We start from the raw sequence: 13,302 nt of genomic DNA on the forward strand, positions 1-13,302 counted from the left end.
ATACTGGAGACAGACAGCTCTGAGTGGTGACTGACATGAACCATGCTGAAGAATAGCTGCCATTTGCTGAAGATTAAACAGGTCAAGTCAGCATTAAATTGCCAACAATGTAGGGGATCCATGCTCACACAGGATCATGGCAATGTTGGCTGGGTCCATTGAAAAGAATCCTGGAGACTCACTTGAGGTTCACAAAGGCTGACTTGTGCAAGGCATGCGGACACCCAACCCAGCACCCTCCTCTGGGCACCTGGTTTTTCTTGGGACATCAGCCTTCATCCACTGGTTCTGTTCCTGCCTTGGGCTACAGTGACAGGCTCTTCCACAGTCATGTCATGCAAGCTATCCCAAGAAGACTGGGTTCCATAAACCTGAAATATATATTGGAGAAAGAAAAGGTTTTCTTGCTGTTCAGTTCAAAACTGACCTTATAGAAGTTTGAAACCGTGGAACATTGCCCCATGGGAAGAGACTTCAGAGAGTATTATCACTTCAGAATCAGCAAAAGATGGAGACAGTCTCCATTCAGTTTTGTTGAACATCCGTATCCAGCCAGGCCTGAAGCCATACGGAATATGTGTGGAATATACACGTAGGTTGATATCATTATGCAGGTGAAGGCAAACAAGATAAAACTAGGCCTGTTATTGAACAAGAAGGAAGGGAGGTGGGAACAGAGGTTTTAGAAGGGAGGGGAAGATGAGAGAAGTTGGAGCAAGAAGCAGAAGCTAAGAGAACATGGTGGCAGATGTTAGGATTATTCTCTGCACATAGTTACAGGTTGTTATAACTATTCTTAAGGGATGGCTGTGTACAGGATTTTGTGTTGTCTGGATGGGCAAATTATATCTTATCAATTGGATCAGAGGATATTGTGTAGTGTGTTCTTTCATGTGGTGTCTTAATTGAGTTCAGGAGATTATATGGTGGTGGGATGCACCAGGCCCACTATGGAATTGGGATGTGTATGTCTGGCATGGTGGAAACCAACCAAGAGAGCTGTGAGTGAGGGCAGGACAGCCTGACAGGGTGCGGCGCTGGAACAGCTCTCGAACCACCCAGGTCAAAAAGTACTTGGGGGCAGCATGAAGCCACTGAGATAAATTAGCACTAGTTCCAATGACCTGCTGGAGCCAGAACTAGAGAAAGCTCCAGGGTACTCATAAGAATCATTCTGCTCTTTATTTTTTTACCAGAACATATACATGTGTGTTACATGTGCATGTGTGCATGTATGTACATATGCATATGCATATGTATAGACTTGCTTATGTGTGTATATATATGCATACTTGATACAGATGTGTATGTATTTGTGTGTGTGCATGTATACATTATGCATGTATGTATGCATGTGTGTATATGTGCATATGTATGTATGTATGTATGTATGTGTTTGTGTGTGTTTCAGTTATCTAAGTCACTGATTCCTTTTTGCTCTCTAAACCATTTAAGCTAGCTTCTGGTCACTTGTAGCCAATAATTTATAATCTAAATAAACTGATACTTGACATCACCAATATTTCTTAAAGATTTATTTATTTATTTTAATGTATATGAGTGCACTGTAGCTGTTGTCTTCAGACACACCAGAAGAGGGCATCGGATCCCATTACAGATGGTTGTGAGCCACCATGTGGTTGCTGGGAATTGAACTCAGGACCTCTGGAAGAGCAGTCAGTGCCCTCAACTACTGAGCCATCTCTCCAGCCCAACTTCACCAATATTTTATGATGTTTTCTTCTTTTGTTTTGAGGGTCTCAAGTGTCTTTAACTCTTTGAACCAAGCACTTCACAGATGGCCAATCACAAAATTGACTGCAATTTACATGTCTGATTGGTCAGATCCTAATATTGCAGAAGTCAATCAATCAATCAGTCAGTCAGTCATTAATCAGTCTTCAGCCTTGTCCAGCAAATCCTCTCTTTAGTCTGTCAGTGTTAAGGAGCTGAACTGATGCTTAGGGTTCCATTTAAACTCCTCCTAGCAGTCTATTAAAATTCATGAAGTCAATTTCAGCTCCAAGTTTTGATGGGCCAGTTTACCTCGTCTGCCTGTCATTTCCCCGGATTTTCTTGTTTAGATTAACTGGACTTTTGCCACCCATTGCAGCAGCATTACACAAATATAGAGCCCCAGATATCACACTCAGTTTGGCAGGCATTTGAAATTCAGCAGCCCGCAAAGCCGATCCAGTTTCTGGACTGTATTTATAGCTGCAGACTTATCCCCCTTGGTGTGTCTTATCTGACACAGTTTAAGGTCCAAAGCCACTTATGTTTTCCACGGCATTGCCCAGGACAGGCGTGCTTGGTTCCTAGACCCTAGCATATCCACAACCTGTCTTCCTGGCACCTGTGGAGGTCCTGGTTACCTCTGCAAATGGAGACTCCAAGGTGCTGAGGCCTGAGCATTGGGACCACAACTGCCTGTGGCTTTTCTTATTTCCAGTGGCCCAAGTCCAGGCATTCAGCAGGTGTTACTCTTTTCAACATTCACAAGCATCTTTCCCTAGTGAATTAACTTCTTTAAGATGGGCAATAACCACACGTGGTTTTATGAGGGTATTTATCCAAATATAGAATATGATTACTTTTTGCAATTAAATGCTTTCTAATTTCCCTGTAAGCCCTGACAGCAGGATAGTGTGTCATGACTGAACAGCTGGCTTATCCCGGGCTCAGTATCCTGACTGTTCTTGAGTGATCATACAATTCTCTGGATTTTTTTTCTCTGTCTTAATTTTCACACCTGTCTCTGTGACCCATTAATAATAATAACAGTACTCCTTTAGTTTCCAAATGGCGGTGGGGGCTGCATTATTGGGCAACTAATAGAAAGAATCCAAACTCGCCATTTCCTATGATACTTAGAAGGGGAGTGCTGAGGACTCACAAAAATGAACGCGTTACTGTTACTGTCAATAGAAGTATAAATAAGGCTCGAAGAGGAGAGTGCGGTCATAACCACCCTCGCTCAGTGTGTGTGAGAAGGCTGATTAGCCCATCAGCCTTGACCCCAAATCAGGAACTCTGAAGGTTTTGTGGAGGTTCAGATCGTTTTTTCTTAGCCTCACGTTTTAAGTGTAGTCGATGATCAGGTCTTTTAAGGACCGTTAGAACACGGCACCAATATTTTTTGAGCCAGAAAACTGTTAAATTGTTTTTCTATGACTCTGTGGCTTCCCTGCCGATTATTGCTGTTTAAGGCGTCTTTTGTTGCAGTGCCGACAGAAACATCAATATAGGCTCTGTGTTGCCACCGGTGTTGTGCTGATGAGTGGCATTATTTTCTTTGTATAGAAATGAATATTAGTCAAATTCTATTGCAAATACCCCAGGGAACTCACCTCAATACGGGACTAGACTGGTTTGAACATTTCAGTAAGTATCTGGACTGAGAGAGAACCGAACCCCCTTTTCAGCAAGGTTGTAATAACTTCAATGCTTCCTTCTCACAGTCTTTCTGAGAATGTTGGGCTCTCCCCTGAGCTACTTGCTCAGAGCTGGCTTCTTCTGGGGTCTGTGGGTCCTGGTAACAACATATTGGCTTTGGCAGGGTTAGGCCACAGTTCAGTTTAAGACACTGATGTCAATTTCAGGCACTTGTGTCAACGCTGGCCCCGTGCAAGGCCCTGTAGAGGGAAGCTGTGGTTGGGGGTGGGATCCAGGGAAAGAGTATGCAGGCAGGCCCCTAGTGCAGCAGCTGATGCACCAGAGGGTCAGAGCGACATCCAGACCCTTCTTCCATAACTCCCCCAACGAGGTGGAGTTGGTGTTCTTTACTTTCAAATTGGGTGAGAATTCTAACCTGCAGTCTGAGTTATAAGGGAAGACACAACATTGGTCTGCCTCTCTCTCACGTGCAGTTCACTCTTAACATACAACCCATGCTGTAAAGCAAATAGGCCCACACTCTGCCCTGGGCAGGTGCAGGAACAGTTAGACAGAGTGTAGGAGGGGCAACTGGAGGGAGAATGGCGTCTGTCACAGTTGGTCCTTGTTAACTGGACTGCATTTGGACCTGCCTAGAAGACACTCCTGGGTGGGTCTTAGAGTTGAGTTTCCAGAGTTTCCAGGAGGGAGACCCACCCTGAATGTGGCTCTCTCCATCCCAAGGGCTAGAGAGTCCTATACTAAATAAAAGGAGAAAGCAAACTGAATACTAGCGTTCATTCTCTTTGCTTCCTGACCATGGAAGCAATCTGTGGACCAGCTGTCAGCTCCTGCGTACGTGCATGGACCACACCTTCAAATTCAGCCAAGATAAAAAGCTTTTGTCAAGAACTAGTTAGAGAAGCTGAGAAAAGTAATACAATGTCTACACAGGTAGGGATACTTAAAACATAAAACAAATTAAGAAGCTCTGAAACAGTCAGAGGGAGCCTTCCAAGGTAAGAGTCACATTCATACTTCCAGAAACCCTGGAAATGGACTTGGCCTCTATGAGTTTTAGTTAGCCTCATCCTCAGAAAAACATGGGATAACATGGGAACTGAACGCACACGCGTCCTTTCAAAGTATTATGTGGGAGCTCAGAAACTGGGGTTTGCGGAAGACCTTGGAAAGTGGAGACAAAATCAAGTGGGAATTTCCCAAACAGAAGGGTGACATTTTCCTCAGAAGAGAAATTGTGTGGCCCAGTATGGAAAACAAGCAGTGGGGTGTGAGAGAAGCAGCAAGGAACTGTGGGTATGTTAGCCTCATGAGCAAGATGACACTGTGGGTACGCAGAGGTTTGGCTGTCAAGAAGGAAGTGAGTCTGACCTGGTCATCATTGCAAAGCCAAAGACTATGGGAAAGCACGGGAGGGTAGGCCTGGGCTTTGTGAAGACCTCAGGTAGTGGACAGGCTAAGGATAAAAGCAGCTTGGAAGAGGGAGACAGGCCTTGTCCTTTACTTGGCTCAGTAGGTGGCAGACTACCATTCTCTCTGGCTCAAACATTTGCTGGGCAGAGGTAGCAAGTGGCTGTGTGGTTAAGTTCTCTGTGATGTCCTGTGGCTCTATATTTTATACCTCCATATTGCTCCTACCCCCAGCTCTCCTACCTTGAGAGTTAGAGGCTAAGATTCCATTTGACGGAAGGGAATACTGAGTCAATGACAAAGCCAGGCTCCTGTGACTGCCATGTTCACTCTTTAATATCAGGTTTACCTAGGATTTTCAAGACCTATGGGCTAATGGGCGTGGTGGCATGTGAGTACAACCTCAGTACTTAGGAGTTCAAGGCCAGTCTGGGCTACAGAGTAAGTTTCAGGTCACTCTGGGTTACATGAAACCCTAGATAAAACAAACAAACAAAAACCCAAAAGAGCAGAAAACAAACCAGCAAAAGCCTTTGGGTGCTAGAAGGAGGCCTTGCGATTCACAGGTCTAGATTTAACCAGCTTGTGCCAACTTGCTTGGGATAGTTTCATAGGCTCCTGACTTCTCTCTGAGGAGGACTTTTGTACAGAGAATACCAAGAAAAGAAGCCTGGGTCCCTTGCCCTCACTCTCCGTTACTCTGGCCTGATCTAGCTTTGATTTGACAAGTCTACTTTAAGGCCCACCTACTCTGGCCCCTGAGACTCTGAGCCCCATGGAATTGTCTGTAAACACCCTAAAAGTCATTATTACTGGGAGCAGAAGTTCCCACTAGTGGGCAATCAACCATAGAAGGAGCTTCCTGAAGAAGGCAGAAGCCACCAGGCATCAGCTCAGCACTCCCATGCAAAGCAAGTTGCTCTGCTTAGGGAGCTGGTGCCCAGGGCCTTGACCTTTGTCCAGCTCCTTCACTCTCAGAAAGAAGTCAGGCAACAGGGAATGATTTCCCTGCTCATCTTTTCTTGAAGAATCCACACCTGCTCCTTCCCCCTATCAAAAGCCACAAGTGTTTCTTGTTGCAGTGATGTGTGGGTCATGAGAAGGAGCAGGTGAAGGGCTGAGAAGCTGCCAAGCCAGCCCCCTCCTCCCTACAGTGGGTTCAGGCAGACACTGCGTAGGAAGCTTGGGGCCTCCAGGCTCTGGCAGAAGGTGTCTATAAGTTTGGGTCTTGCTGTACTCTGTGGAGGAAGGGTTTCAGGGCACAGACTAAGCCAAACACGGAGGTCATAAAACAAAATTTATCTTTAATTGGTAAGTGTCAACAGCAGTACAAAAGATGGAGTGATGACAACTAGTTTAGGGTAGAGGACAGTCTTGAGGTAAATGAGCATAAATAGGCAGTTCCTATAGACACTCCCCGCGGGCCTGAGCCCTCTCATGGCATATACATCATCACCCAAGATGGCGTGTCTAACACAGATCGGGAAAGCACCTTGTGCAAAGGGGGGAAGTAGCTAAGGTGCCAACATATTCCAGGATAGACAAAGACGGCGTGCCTTTCTATCTCATCCTGTCCCTTAATCGTGAGGCAGAGCAGGAAAGCCCTGAACAAGTCCCACTGGAGGGTGTTCCATGCTGAGTTTGTCTCATGCCAATACTGTCCAACAAGATCCAAGAGGTCTGTGTATGTGACAAAGCTAGGGGCCATGAGCCACTCCTTTCTGTTGGAAGAGATTCTGTTGTTTTTTTTTTTTCCAATTCTTTAAGTCCTTAGCAAACTTCTTTTTATCACTATCCAGAGGAGAGTGTGCGAAAGCTGTGATGGTAACCCTTCAGGTCATTTAAAAACTTTACACTGGACTGTACAAGATTTTTTTTTGATAAACTATTTACATTTTCAGACTTTCAAACATATTCAAAGCAGCAATAGACACTATTTTTTTAATGCTTGTTTGTTTTTCTAATTGCCCAAAATAGTTACCAGCCATGGGCCACATAGGTACCTGTGGTATTCATAGAGTTTCAACAAAGAAAATCTGCACTTAAAATTTGCTGGAGGGTGTGCTAAATGTCCCTAGAATTTCAAGGGTCACACCCACAGTGTTGCTATGGGAACCAATGCACAGTACCTTGACAACAGAGTTGTAGTTGTCCGGACAGCCCTGCACAAGCTTTACACTTCAAAACAGCAGCCAGCATGTCAGTCCAGCATGTCAGTGAGTTGTGCTGATTAAATTAACATAGAATACAATCTCACAATATACATCACAAACAAATTACAATGGGCAAAGAAAAGAGTTACAGTAAGATAAGTTATGTAGTAACAGCTTAGAGGCTTGTATAAGGTAATTCAGAATTGTACATGGCAAATACAAGAATGAGCAAAAATGAGTGCTAAACATGCTAATGTGCTACAAGCTGGAGAGGGATACAACGAAGGCTGCGTTTCAAAGGGGAGAGAGTAAGTGCTCTCTGATGAAGAAAGACAATGGAGGACGCACACCAGCATCCCTGCGACGTGTGGCGATGGCAATTACATGTTTGCACATTCCCCAGACTCCAAGTGCCACCCATGGAAGCCCTGCTCTCCGCCTGCAGTTCTGTGGACATAGGACCAGCAAGAAACGTCACCTCTTTACTTTGCACCAGCGTCCTTGTCAATAGAAGAATCTGCAGGAAGCCGTGACTCTCCATCCCTCCCTCCCTCACTCCACCTCTGTCCTCGAGTACCAGTTTATAGGTGTTTGGAAAGGACAGGATGGGGACAAAAAGGATCTATGCTTGCAGTGTTGTGACTTTCAATCTACTTTTGCTGTGCAGACCCATGATCGTGTGTGGTATCAGAAACGTGATTGGCAGAAGGAATACCTGCCCATGAGGAAGCCACATCAGGGGTAGAGGGCCTAAATAAAGCAGAGCAGGTGGGACAGGCAAGGTCACTGCTGTCATTATACTTGGAGAATGAACTCAAGTGTCAGCCCGAGCCTTAGAAATGTGCATGCCAAGCAAAGGCACAGCCAATGCGGCTGCTGCTTTCTCGGTAAAGAGAGAGACCCAGCCATCATCCCAACTGAATCTTCTACACACAGATCTTTGCTGTTGTTGACACTTGGTACAGAACTTCTATGGCTCAAAACTATGAAGTTCTGTGTGTTGCCTTTCCCGAAGAAGTTGGTAAAGTCAGTTTATTGGAAGTGAGTGACTGGAGAGCAGCACCATCCTCGGTGGCATCAGCATGACCAGCCCATGTTTCTCTTGAAGGAGGTGGTCATCCCTGACACTGAGCTCCTGGCTCAGGAGGCTTTATACTAGAGATGCAGCCTAGCTCTGCAGGAGCCTGGTGTCAGCCCTAGAGGGATCACACCCTTTTTTAGCACTCCCGGCTCACACAGGGCAAATGTCCAGAGGAGGCCAGCATTTGACAAGTGGAATAGCACTGTGAGCCCACACCTGAATTTAGAAGCTGTCCTGGGAGTCAGTACCAGGCCTTGGAGAAGGAATGCAGACTGAGGACAGGCTAGAAGGTATCAAATGCCGCGTGATGCAAACCTGAAAGGTTGAGAGAGTGTTTGCGAAAACAACATGGCCTGGAATTTGCCAGCAAGGAAGAGAAGTTGCCAACTAGGCTTCTCATGTCCATGGATGAACCTTCTCTCTGTGTCCCTGTATTCCTTCCTCTCTGCCCTTCCTTCCTAGTCCATAGACCCTGTTCATTAGCAGGAAGGCTATCAGTACTGCTATTCCCAGTTGGTAAAGAAAGACCCGATTCTGTGAGTGCTCTGACGGAGACAAACCTGGCCTTTGATTTAAAGCTAGTGTAAAATGGGGAACGGAACACTGCAAGAAGGTGACTTTGGATTGCCCTGGGCTGGTGCTGTGGGGTTTATACTAACCTTGCAGGCAGATCTTTACCTCTGAAATGCAACCCCTGCTTCTTGCCATTCTAGGGCCACAGAGCTATCTGGGCAGATGGGTCTGGATTACCAAAGCAAACTGACTTCCTTTCAACTCTGCTGGAAACTCAGTGTGTGCAGCTCCGCAGCTCTCTATGTGGAGATGGGGAGTCTGAGTTGGGGCCAGTGGGTTCCAGGCTGTGTGAGGACCAGCTAGGGGTCTTGCTGTCTTGGCTGAGGATGGATGCTGCCTCGCTGGAGCTGATAACTCTCTGTCCACACTAACTGTGACGGCCAGCTTTTAGTGTGGAGCAACACATATGAATAGAGAACAGAAGAAAGAAGATACATAACTTATATGTCACTAGGAATTCATGAACCAAAAATAAATTCTATTTCTATGTTATATTTACACAATTAGAAAACTCTAAAAATGAGATGGTGAAGTCATAAAACTTTGCTTAAGCCCCACTGGTGTAAGTCATCTCTGTGATCGTCGTTCTCCATCCCCATGGATATTTAGAGCCAAGTGTGGCTAATAAATAGAATAAACTGTGTATGCACAAAATTTAGATTTCAATACAGCATCACTGTCTGAGCCAATGAAAGAGGCGCTCATACCCAGTCATTCCCGGACAGCTTTTGTACTTGAGAATATGGCTAGAAGTTACTGAACCCCAGTGCTGAGGCCAAGCTGGAGCTGACACAGAGTGTTCCTACACACATGTATTTTGCATAAATAAATGAAATAACAAGACATAAAAATGACTCAGATCCGGCAACTGTGAGGCAAGCCCACACGAGTCGAAACAGGTGACTTTTGTTCATGGTTTCCATACCAGTTTCACATTAGTCAGTGATAAAAATACCATTTATATCCAGTGCTTGTAACACGTACGAAACAACGTCTGTGAGTGTGTGGGATTCTTTTCCTTTTCTTTTTCTTTTTCTTACTACAAGTAAAATCAAGTTTCAGTCCTAAAGAACAGTCCTTTGTTCTCTACTAGCCCAGAATATTATTTTGGCATGGTCATAATAACAAACAAAATTAACTACTATGCTAAATGTTTGCCTTTGTGCAAAATTAATTACATACAATTCAATGCTAGCCATACAACATCCTACCTATGCAGCACAGTTTTTTCCTTAAAAAAAGAACAAACAAACAAAAACAGAAACAAACATACCAATGAGAGCAGAAGCCAAAGAGAAGTGGGGAAGCATGAGGAGAAACTGAGGAGAGTCCAAGAAATCAGTAAGACATAATAAATACTCATCTTGTTTTTGAAAAGTGACTTCCTCCTCATATGAAAACAATGTACGAGAACAAAGTTCCAATACCCCGTTAATAATATTAAGAACAAAACATTCCTAGCAGTACCTTAAACAGCTTATGGCGAGCACTCACAGCTAATGACTCAGCTGGTCATCTCTTGGCTAGACCCATATTTATTGCTATTAGGTATGGCCTGGAGCACTCTTTAAATAAATATGACGTTTTACTACTTTTTCCCAAGTGACAAAATGGCTCAATTCTTGATGGAGCTGTTCTTTGTCCTGATGCTTAGATGCTAGGCTGTACTGTTCACTGACACCTCCTACCGAAGGGCTCTGAGTAAGGCTCCTTGTAAGCAACAGGCCTGGCTTTAGGATGGTCAAACTCACAACTTAGTAGAACTACCTGTAGTTAGGAGATGGGAGAGGGAACCTGGATCCCTCACAGCCCTGCAGCATGTCTCCAGGGCTCACCTTGAGCAACAGGAGCAGATCAGCAGCGTTCACAGACACTGAGAAACCAGGTCGTCAGAGAAGCTGGCGGGTACCTCCAGACGCCATGTGCCCCTAAGAGCTGGCAGCACACCTGTACTTTCCCTTCCCTGTGCTTTCCTTTCACCCAGTCTTTCCTTTAAATTGTCTAACAACCTGCAGATTTTGCAAAGATCTCCATGGATGTGCCAGCTGGGACCAGGTAGCTCAGTAAAGGTGACAGCATGCCAGCTCCAATGTAGACTCCTGTATGGCCCATGGCCCTTGGACTTCAGAGTGGCTGTGAGAGGCTCCTTGACTGGCAGTAACCACTGCTGACCCTCACTGCTGAATGGAACTCAGGTTCTACTGTTTACTGAAAAACTGAATGAAGGAGAAACTCTAGTCAAAGACCTGAGGTCACAGTGACTCCTGGGGGCATACATGTTTAAATGTAGGACATCTTGATGCAGATGCACAACCCTGCAGCCAGATATACACTCATTTTTAAAAACAACCATGTATGCATGGCTAGCATCACTTCAGAGACGTCTCCATGGACTCTGGGGACACGAGGTTGCTATGTACATCTTTTGTATCCAGCAGGAAGAAGAGGTTAAAGGGCAAGGAAGGAAAAATATTAAATTAATGCCACCAATAATTTTTAAAATAAATAGTAAGTGGACCCTTGACATTCTGGAATGAATAAATTATTTAAGAGAACAATGTGTTAAGGTTGAATGTCAGGGCAAAAGGCAAGGAAGAATGGATGTAGTGAGAGGTGGTCTCAGACAGGGGAGCCCACCGTGTTGGTGTCCGGTGTGGTCTCAGACAGGGGAGCCCACCGTGTTGGTGTCTGCTGTGGTCTCAGACAGGGGAGCCCACCGTGTGGTGTCTGCTGTGGTGATTGCTCTGATCTATGTCAACCCACGCCACACACCGATGGCACATCAATAGGCAAACACAATTGGGTTCACGCACTGTGGTAGCCTTGCTCATTCCTTACAATATCTTGTCTCCAGATTCCTGAGTACTTCACCATTTTCTGGAAAAAAAATGTGGTTTGCTATTTTATTTTAAGATGCCAAAGATTGTCTAAGACTTTGCAGTGTCTCCTGTAAGACTTTCAAAATAGTTAAGATTCAAAAGTTATGAAAAAAGTTTGGCACATTCAAAGTTGAATTCTACACATGGAAAAAAACAATGGAATTCCGAGGCCTTTTGACCATGTTCTATATGCAGCCGCTCACGCCGTGGACTTGTCCGGTTTCACAATACGAAACCCTCAGTTATTTTTCTAAAGTAATTCAGAATAAAAACACATTCACAACCTGTAGCCGGCACAGCATACCTGAGTGAGAATGTTTAACCCCATCTAAAACAGTAACTTAAACCCTTTGTCAACATCCAAAAGAAAAATAGTAAGACAGAAATGTAAGACTCGTAAGACGGCGATGGGCGGAGATAGGTTTCCAAGTCCCGGTGTCTCATATTTAATACATCTTCACCTAAATAAACAACAACAGTAACGGTAACGACAAAAACTCAAGTTTATGAAAAATCAGGAAAACGTCATCTGTCTCACACGTTACGAAGCAATTAAGACCATTCTGCTGATGTATTGTGGAGCCACAAATGCATGCGGGCTCTTTAAGAACTTTGTTGTTGTTGTTGGGGAAAGGGAGCGAAATGTCAGAGTGTTTTAATTCAGCAAACAAAAGCTCCTCAGTTGGCACTGACAGGCTCTGGGGCCTCGTTTTCGCTGCTATAGTCTGATTTGGGATCATCTTCGTAGTCGTCATAGGCTTCCATTTCATCCTCGCCATTAATCATGTCGTTCCCAGCCAGGCTCGCGCCGTCCATCTTCATACCATACGTGCTCTGGATGACAGGGAGGCTGGGCTCTGGGCTGGCAGAGGTGCTAGAGCAGTCAGATGTCATCTGAGGTGATGGTGTGGTCGTTGCCATAGTAATAGCACCAGGATACACAACACCTGTTCCTGTGGTGATGGGAATCTGAGGCTGTTGCCTGTATAGGTTCAGAAACAAAATGAAAGAGAGAGGGAATCTTTATAGGTCCTCACATGAGACCCGGGACTTCCTAACCCACATTTGCCAAACCAGGCCCTCTGTAACATGCTAAGTGGCCAGAAGTGACAAAAAATGTTCTTGGAAGAATCCCTGGCTGCTCCTAATGCTGTGGCTGGTGGTTAAATAATACAACGCAGCAATTTGCTGACAGTTTCACAACATAAAGGCAGGACTTCAACTTGGCAAATGTCACAGAGCTCAGATCACACTTGGCATTGGGTTGGGCACAAATGCTGCAGTTAAGACCACAGAGGTCCATCTGAGACCATTTTAAAAAAGAGACCAGAGAGCAGCTTTTTTTTTTTTAGAAAAAAATACTTGGGAGGCATGGGCATGTTGTAATAATACTCTTAAGTGGGTTGGTGTCATCTTCAACTTGGTTTGAGAACTATGGATGAAAGAGAAAAATGGGAAAGGGTCTGGCAAGTCCCAAATAGTCCTGTTTGCCAAATGATTCACTCTGCCTCTGTTCTAATGTGTCCTTGTTTCTTTAGCTGGACTTTCCAGGCTAGGGTCCTTCCAGAATAATCATCTTGGATACCACTAACCCTGAGGCTGAGGCTGAGGCTGGGGCTGGAGAACTCAGTAGTGAGGAGCAGTGAGCTTTACACCCTAATGATCAGAGACACCAGGCTGCTGCTCCTGCGATATCCCAGCAGATGCCAAGTTGAGTCACACCAGATCACCTCCTTAAACTGTGTCCCCAGTTCAAACAAACCAGCAGATCTTGTGATGGTCAGCCTCTCCTGGGCAGTAAGAGCTGCCT

At 45.0% G+C, this 13,302-nt stretch overlaps 1 protein-coding gene across 50 annotated transcripts in view; it reads right to left on the reverse strand.

Annotated features, from left to right (window-relative positions):
* Positions 1 to 6,090: 6,090 nt before the first annotated feature.
* Positions 6,091 to 13,302, reverse strand: part of Sox6 (SRY-box transcription factor 6) — a 608,765-nt gene continuing 601,553 nt past the window's right edge. For all 50 annotated transcript variants that reach the window (XM_087657920.1, XM_087657862.1, XM_087657680.1 and 47 more), the window contains 1 exon segment: positions 6,091 to 12,474. In XM_087657920.1, the coding sequence (XP_087514046.1) occupies positions 12,171 to 12,474 (304 nt within the window). In that variant the 3' untranslated portion in view covers positions 6,091 to 12,170.

Source organism: Rattus norvegicus, chromosome 1 (genome assembly GCF_021556685.1).
Source record: "Rattus norvegicus strain SHRSP/BbbUtx chromosome 1, alternate assembly SHRSP_T2T, whole genome shotgun sequence".
Classification (NCBI taxonomy): Eukaryota; Metazoa; Chordata; class Mammalia; order Rodentia; family Muridae; genus Rattus; species Rattus norvegicus.